This window comes from Charadrius vociferus, unplaced genomic scaffold (assembly GCF_000708025.1).
Source record: "Charadrius vociferus isolate BGI_N301 unplaced genomic scaffold, ASM70802v2 scaffold196, whole genome shotgun sequence".
Taxonomy (NCBI): Eukaryota; Metazoa; Chordata; class Aves; order Charadriiformes; family Charadriidae; genus Charadrius; species Charadrius vociferus.
The window spans coordinates 2,473,513-2,481,952 of record NW_009648953.1 but is presented as its reverse complement, the minus strand read 5'-3'; the positions used below and the strand labels follow the sequence as shown (position 1 = coordinate 2,481,952).

The 8,440-nt window shown below is 45.7% G+C and overlaps 2 protein-coding genes across 2 annotated transcripts in view; both read left to right on the top strand.

Moving 5' to 3' along the window:
• PAH (phenylalanine hydroxylase) overlaps positions 1–2,496 on the top strand; it is a 40,509-nt gene extending 38,013 nt beyond the window's left edge. The window contains exons 12-13 of the mRNA XM_009887415.1: positions 1,518–1,633; positions 2,222–2,496. Of these exons, the coding sequence (XP_009885717.1) occupies positions 1,518–1,633; positions 2,222–2,265 (160 nt within the window). The 3' untranslated portion in view covers positions 2,266–2,496. The remainder of the gene's footprint in view (positions 1–1,517; positions 1,634–2,221) is intronic.
• Positions 2,497–8,064: 5,568 nt separating this feature from the next.
• Positions 8,065–8,440, top strand: part of LOC104288616 (tyrosine 3-monooxygenase-like) — a 33,349-nt gene continuing 32,973 nt past the window's right edge. The window contains exon 1 of the mRNA XM_009887441.1: positions 8,065–8,262. Coding sequence (XP_009885743.1) covers positions 8,065–8,262 — 198 coding nt within the window. The remainder of the gene's footprint in view (positions 8,263–8,440) is intronic.

Below are 8,440 nucleotides of genomic sequence, written 5' to 3'. Positions count from 1 at the left end.
CTCCTCCCCCTCCCCCCTCCCCCCCTTAAAAAAAACAAATACCAAGACCCAAGTTATTCTGCTGCCCCAGGCTCCCCAGCTCCAAGGTCTTCCTAGCTACCTCCCCTGCTGCTTCCTCAGTCATTATAAGCCTGCAGCCTCTCCTTCTGCCTTTTTCTTTGGGGTAATACCTGAGAAAGATGGCCTTCTCTTCTGGTTTGTTCTGTTAATATCCCGTACAGTTTCTGTCTTCTCTGTATACTTCTCTAACTGAGTAGCAAGTTCCTTGAGAAAAAGGAAGATGGTGCCTTATTCTATAAAAATGATCTTGGAGCTTCTTTTATTTGTTTCAATGACCAAATTGGAAATGTGGTTAAATTGAAATAGAGGTCTAGGGGTTGGTCCAGTGAGCATGTTTGTGGCTTGCACCGGGACATGTGTGTTTGTGTGTAATAGAAAACCTCCCTGAAAAATTATTCTGAGCCTGACCTAAAATATTTCTGTTTAAGGCATTCATCTTCTAATTAGGATCTTACCTTCAGCTGGGATTTAGGAAGACTGTCTTCTAATGTGGATCTCTCCCCTTAGAAAAACTGGACTGATGCCACTAAACACTTTCATCCTAGCCAACATAATTTTTTCCACTGTCACACCTTGTGGCCTACTCACACTGAACTCTGTTTGAGATGATGGCCTTAGCAGATAATAATTAGAACTAAAGTGAAGGAGCAGTGTGGAGGTGGCATCTAGCGTATTCCAGCATTCTGGGCATATGGGATTTGCCATGCTGAGTCACAATCTGTATACTGGGGCTCCATAATCAACTCCTGCGTGCTTTCCTTCCTCTTTCAGCAAATAGCTTCAGTAATCCAAAGCAGATATATAATCCAGCATCCTGCTGGGGTCTGCAAGGAGCCTGAAACAATAGCTCTGACCATCTCATCCCATTCAGAGTCCTCCTTTCCACAGTTCTGTGGTTATGCAAATTAACATTTTCCCAAGATACCAAAATCTTAATGTTTCTGCCATGGAATTAACTATTTTGCATCAGGGAAGGCTGCAAATAAGGGGTAGCAAGAATGCTGCTTCACTCTGTTGAATATCTCCTATCTTTGCAATGACCTGGAAGGCACTACCAGCCATACCAGAAGGATGGCATAGGTACTTGACCTTACTTTCCCAGAAATTGCAAATTTGGATCAGGATTCCTATATTTTGCATTACAGAAAGGAAAATGAGGTTTTCAAGTTTGGCAAATCTCGACAGCTGCATAGTTGGCCTATACCAGGAGCGGTGTTACCATGCCAATAGCATGGTTAGTCCTGCTTGGAAAAAAGCAAAGGTAGTAAGGACAAATACAGATTCAAGCATGTTATGGAATGCTGTATGTCTCAGCTCACTCGGCAGGAATTTCAGTTATTTCCTCTTGCAGATTTCCTTATTCCCCTCATCAACAAATGCACACACCAAGAAAAGAGCGAGTTACTGGAAAAAAGAAGTGTTTCAAGTTTGTATGTGTTTTTGTATTTTTGCCTCAGGAAATTTGCTCAAACGATCCCTCGTCCTTTCTCTGTTCGGTACAATCCCTACACCCAGAGGATTGAAGTCCTGGACAACGCAAAGCAGCTGAAGAACTTAGCCGACACTATCAATAGTAAGGAACTGCAGATTTGTTACCCTGAATTCCTCAAAACTTGGATCAGAAATAGCAACCATAAAGCAGGTTTCCTCTGGTTGCATTAAATGCTCTGACCCTGAACAGGGTCAAGCAGAACATGTCTCCTTTCTGGTGCAAAAATTGCTTCCTAACTCTAGCCAGGCTTCAAAATAGCTTTTCCACTTGACTGCAGTTTTAGTGGAGCTGCTAGGAAAGGCCAGAGGGCCTTGTGGTGGATTCGGATGTGTGGCTCTAGCTGTTCTCAGTAAGGCAGAAAAGGCACAGCTTGGCTTTGATCACATTTCCTTTTGCCATTCTAGCCTTTTTCCTGATATGTTTTCCCCCTAACATTGGCTAGTCTGCCGAGAGCCAGCACCTCTGCTCCTGTGAGCCATTCTTGTACGGCTGATGAAGGCAAAGGGCTGACTCTGCAGACCTTACTCTAGTAAGACCCTAATGTGTCCAATCCAGCACTTCTATGTCCACCTTGTTCTTTCAGGGAATGGATATAAAGGGTAAATATATACAGGAGTGTTAGAAATGGGCTAGCTGTAGGATTAACTGCTCTGATTATTTCCTTTGCAGGTGAGATGGGGATCCTTTGCAATGCCCTCCAGAAGATAAAATGAAGATTCGCTGTATCTTGCTAATCACTGCCTACTAACTAGAAGCTGCCATGTGCAAATGCCAGTATTCATCTAGCCTCGGTCTATTACCTTCCTGTGTACTGCATGAATGCTTAAGTTATATATCTTAATTACTATAGATTAGCAGAGAAAAAGGCACCTGCAGGTGACCCTTGACTCTTTTGGCCTTTAGATGCTAATCCTATTTTTCTCATTAATGCATAAAAATGCCCTTAGTTCTGGGAATGTGGGGAAAGGCTCCACATCTCCTGTACCAAAGCAGAAGGAGATATCCACCTTGCAGAGCTATAGTCTGCTTCAGCTGTGAGGCTGCATTTTCACTCTGGGCCCAGGGACAGGATGGCAATGCTAACAGGCCAATCCACCTTGTTTTGTCCCACAGTCACTCTTCCCTCAGGCCCTCACATTTGTGCAAGGTTCTCATGGAGTCCCAAACTCTACACCTTTCAGGGGGCATACGTATACTGCTTGGCCTTCTGTATCTCTACTTTTACACACAAGCACATCTATCCTGAAATAATTTTTTTTTTCCTAAAAATGGGATGTTGCCATTGATCCAAAGCATAGATGATAGTGGAAAGGACAGCAAGTATGCTGCAATCTCATTAACAAAGATTTATCACTGTGAATAAATATACTGTATTTGCATAAGCACCAATCCCCAAGTGGTTTGTGCAGGTCAGGAACGCTGTATGCTGCGTTGTGTCATTGGTTTGCAGAGCAAAGGCTCTGAGGCTGCCTATTCAGGGCATGGAGTCCGTGCCTCAATACAGTACCCACAAAAAAGCCCCTTCAGAGAAGAGTTACCTAAAGGCAAGTCTGTGTGCCTTTTTGCAGTTGGATGTGTGGTCAGTTTGTCAATACTTTGTGCAAGCAAGAAACCATGCAGATGTTCTACCAGGGCATCAAGACTTTTTTAGTCCAGTCTCAGAGCTGTGGTGGCTGTAATGTGTAGCATTATGGATTCAGAGATGATTCAGGACCAGCCTGCTTACAGAAAGGGGACACCTCTGTTAATAGACACACTCAGCTACTCACTGTGGAAGGCTGACATGTGAAGGCTCTTGTGTTGTGCATGTCCTTCTCTGAGAGTGCTTTATTCAGTGCTGCTACAAAGTGTCTCCTGATTTTCTGGACTCACAATCCAGAAGGTGGATACCAACACTTTGGAAATGGAGAAGTGGTTCTTACAATGCAGCTGAAGACATAAGAGCCTTCCAACTCCTAACTCACTGTATCTGTCGCTAGAGTCCCCACCAAAGCTATGGAAGACCTGGCTTAGCTGTGTCCCAGTCTGAGTGCATTCAAACCCAAACATGACATCTTTCAAGACGGCTCCTAAGTCAGGATGCTTTTTGGAGTCTCCTTCCTTCTCCCACTTCTCCCTTTTTTGGTTAAAGCAGTTTTATTCTTCCTGGAGTATAGCTTGACTGAGACAGCAAATGGATGCAAGGTTGATTCCAGCTTAACCCAATGGCTGAGCCATGGGGAGAGAAAAACTTTGCTGTTCAGAAATCTATTCCTGTATTTTATCCAATGACCTTCACTCAAAGCAGCTAAATGACCTCTTGGACTGGTCCACATTGTATAATGCCTCCCTGTACTTCCCTAGTTGAAGGAGGGAGGAGATCAGCACTGGTACATTGAAACCGAATAGAGCAAAGCAAAGCAGAACAGTACTTCCAGCTTGAAACAATTCTGTGTCATGATACTAACATGATTCAGGAGTCACATTTCTGTTAGAAGATCCAAAGATGGAGAGGGATTTGAAAGTCCTCAAATCTCATACCTACCATTGTACTACTCTTGTATTTATAGCTTGAAAATCAATGGAGTTTTAATGTAAGCATCATCCTTTAGGAAGATAGAAAGTACAGCTGTTTCCATTATATTTATGGTGGGTAATAACATTAATCTAAGGATACCAGCTGGAACCCTTTTCAATAGACATACACTTATGCAAAATCGTATCATTTTGGTGCTTTGAAGTAAGCTTTTTAATCTCTGTATCTTTTTTCTTCCTTTTTTTTTTTTTCATGACAACGTCTATGTAGATCTTTCAGTACTGTTTGACATGTATTTTCAGTGTGAAAGTAGCCTATATTTTTACCTCTTAATATAATAGGACCCATAAGGTAACTGTGTACCACAAAGAGAAAATTTCACCCCAAGGGTGAAGTCTTTCAAACTAGTCCTCAGACAGCTTTCCAAGCTCCTCTGCTTCTGGCTATTATTATGAGTGACAGCAGCAGTAAATCTATAGTGATATTGAGAACCAGGATTCATGGCTGTCTTTTTATGAGTAAGGGGAATGGTTAAAGAATATTGATGCCACAAGTCTGATTCTGAGCCCCTTAATGCAGGTTTAAATGACCAATAACTCCAGCCAAAGCAGCATAACATAGCTATTCAGCAAGACTGAGAGATGAGAAAAAGTTAAATGCTCAGTATTTTAAAAGCAGAGGAAATATATTGAAAGTAGATTTTCTTGCAAAATAAATTAGCTTGTGCATATGTGCTTTAAATAGTACAAATAAATTGCATTTTAAATAGTACTTCTTAATGGATGACTTCTTATTTCCATGCTAAAGAAAATTAAAGTCATGTAGCAAAATGCTTTTTGCATTATCTGGCCACTGTAACTCCTCTTTGTAAGGTAGCCACACAGGTTGATCAGAATTAAATACCCAGGTAGGGAGGAATGCCTATTTGAGGTGGCTTCCAACTCAAGAAAGGCTGTCTTGCACTGGTTGAGTATCACTCATCCAGAAAAGACCGTGGAGCTCTAAAGTGAAACTGATATTAAAAAAAATAAAACTCTTGATGTGTGTAATTAGCTAGAAATGTACAGCAAAGCCTTGATTGCTCTGCCTTTGCATAATCTACATCTTTGTATGCTACTCTGACTAACCTATCCCAAGCTACTCTTTTAAGAAACCTTCCTCTCTTCTGTCCCACTATGATCACATTTTTGATGTCTCCATGTCCAGCTCTGTTTCAAGTGATCGAAGAAGCCCGTCCATAAGGCCCTTCTCCTTTGCAGTGACCTTGGCCAAGGTCGGTGATGGTGATGGAGGGAGGAATTATCAGTGCAGGTTATGCAGGGAGGTGGTCTTCTCTGGGTATCTTAAGATGCCTAGATATGACAGTAGCCTTGAAGTAGGGATGCTTTATTCCCCAAAGGATGCCGAAATTGTTGCAAAAGGGATTAAGCACAAGAGGATTCTACAGGAACGCATTCTTTAAAAGCCTGTCTCTTTGCTGCTTCAAACCATGCTGGCAGTTGGCAGAAGACTTTTTTAATGTTCAACTGTAACCTTTTAAATTAACCTAAATAAACAGAAATATTAATGCAGCATCCATCTCAAATGAATAGTACTATGCTCATACAGGATAGAGATATTTTCAATGGGAACAGATCAAAAATGGGCAGGTTGTGGCGAGCAACCATGGCCTTTTAAAGCACCCACCCCAGGGGCTGCATGAGAGGGGGTGAGCCAATTCTTGGGGTGGGAGATCCCTCCCTTCTGCAGGGAGGTTCTGCCTGTCCCCATGGGAAAGGATGACGCACTGTGCTCCAGTCCTTGCATAGGCCTTTAAACTGCAGCACCCAGCCTGAGACCTCTCCTCCTGCCCTCCTAGAGGTCCTCAAAAGAGCTGAAAGCAGGACTCTGGGATGTCTCAGCAGAGCTGAGTTACATTATAGGTGAGGCCTTCCTGGGTCTGCCCCAGGCATGGATTCAAGGTGGTATTGCAGAGTCCACTGGCTGGGGAAGGACGTTTCACCACCTGGAGAGTCAGGGCTCTCTGTTCTGGTTCTGCAATGGTCTGCAAAGATGTGTTGTAAACTCTGCCTATATTACTTCAACTATCACGCTGGCTGATAAGTCCAGTCTGGCTCTATAAAGAAACCTCAATTTATATACAGGACATCATGCTTAGTGCTGTACAAACATGTGAAGATGGGACACTAGAGCATAAAGACAATCATAGGAGCCTAATGGCCCTGTGCTGCCAGTATTTGTGACCAGTGTCTTAAACATGCATATCAAGCCCTAGGGCTTTCACCTACATGTCTGCATGTAGCTGGAGTAGGAGACCTTGTGCCATTTGTCATTTGTGCCATGCCTGTGGGCTGGATGTGGGGATGCATGCACCCACCCTTCCTGGGAAAAGCCCAACCTGGACTCAGATATTCATGCTCAGCTCAGCTGTTTCTCCTGCGCCCAGCCTTGCCACCGCTGCTGGGGAAACATGGGAGTGGGGAGCGCCTTGTTGCCCCCTTAAAGCTCACTTCTTCTCCCCCCGCCCCGTTCAGTTGGCAGCTGTAATTCTGCTGCCTCTGAAGTTCCCCCTTGCCCTCCCGGACCCCGATGGGACATGAGCCAGGGTCAGCACCGCGGACGGCGGCTTGCCCTGCCCTGCCCGCGGGCGGAGCCGGGCCCCGCGGCGCCCCAGACCGGGTCCGGGCTGGGCACGGCCCGGGGGACACCTCCTCCCGGGCTGGTACTCACCAGGCCCTGCAAAGGCCACAGTGCCCGAGGTATCTGGATGGGTCGATGTTCCTCGGGATGCTGAGACCTGCCCCCTGGGAACGGTGGTCCAAAATTCGCCTTGGGTTTGTCTGTCTCAGCCAGGAAACAGAGGAGGGAACTGAGACCTTCCCAGTGCTCTGTCTTGGAAAAACATGGTGCTGTCATGGTCTCTGGAGAAGAAAATTTGGTTGCACTCTCTTTATCTTCTCTGGTCAGGGAGAAGGCAAGAGCAATACAGCACTGGGCTGTGTGGCCCAGCCAGGATAAACTAAGGGGCATGTCAGAAATGGCTCCACCTGCAAAGAGAGGACAGAGAGGTGACCTTCCCTGTGGGCCTGCAAGATGACTTTCATAGGGGCTGCAGCACACTGTAACTTGGGGTATGAAGATAGGGGTGCTCATACCCAGGAACATGTTTATGGATGTCAAAGGGTGCCATGCCCTGGCAGGAGCAGAGCTGAATCCTCCCTGAGCTTGTCCTGTCAGATGTGAGAATGATGTGACCCTGGACTTCTTGAAAGTCTATTTCACTGGAGCTAAAATCATGACAGAAGCAAATTCCAACAGAGTAGCCTGCAGGCAGCACCCAGCTCTTGTGGGGCTAGGGTAGGACAGGTCAGATCCTGTGGTTAGAAAAAGCTCATAAGAATGAACTTTGAGTCTGGCTCAGGTCTCTCTGGCACTCCCACAATTGTGGCTCTGCAGAGGGGTGACCACTTGGATTTATCTAGGGGTTGGGGGAAGAGTCCCTTTAGTTTCCTGGGGGCATGGTCAATCCAAAGAAGGCCCCAGTGAGATAAAAGAGGGTGGGGAGGAAGGGCAATCTCAGACATTATGCAGGGCAATCCAGACTGGGTGATGTAAATGGTGCTCAGGCTAATTGACTCTGCACAAAGGAGCCCATCTCCAGGGTTGAACAGCTTGCAGACACCTTCAAATAGAGCAGGAGGACAGTGCTTTGAAGTTACCCAGAGGAGGAGGGTTATCTTGGGCTCTTGCGCATATCCTACGCAGATGGTTTCCCTTGATGTGTCTGGCATGGCCAACATAAATGTCCCTACACCTAACACAGTAGCAACCAGCTTACTTTGCTGCTGTTTGTCAGCTCTGATGTCACCACCCACATAGGCGCCCTGCATCTCCAGTCCTACCACATCCCCTGGCCATTGCTCTGGCAGAAGCACTCACATTCTCAGGCAGTTTCCACTCAATATCTGGCAATTGCAATCTGCTCCACTGTCTCCCAATGAAGACGGACTTGGTGGGGATCTCAGGCCAAAAGGAAGAGGCCAGCAAAGGGAAGGAGATGCATGGCATAGAGTCATTGAACAGGCGAGGCAGCTTGGACTCCAACAGGGAGGAGGGCAGAGCCACTCTCATCCTGACCCTCACCCTCTGCAACGTGAGGAAGATTGAGCTCTCTAGGGCAGCGAAAGTCTTTGAGGTACAGACCTCACCATTCCATTCCTTCCACCAATACTTCTCTTTTGTCACTATTGCCCTACCTCTCCCACCCTGCATCTCCCCTTCTCTCACTCTTCTCCTGCTCCCTGCCTGACTTATGCCTCCATCTGCCTTTCACCTTTCTCATTATTCCTGTTTTGCTACAGCTGTTCAGAGAG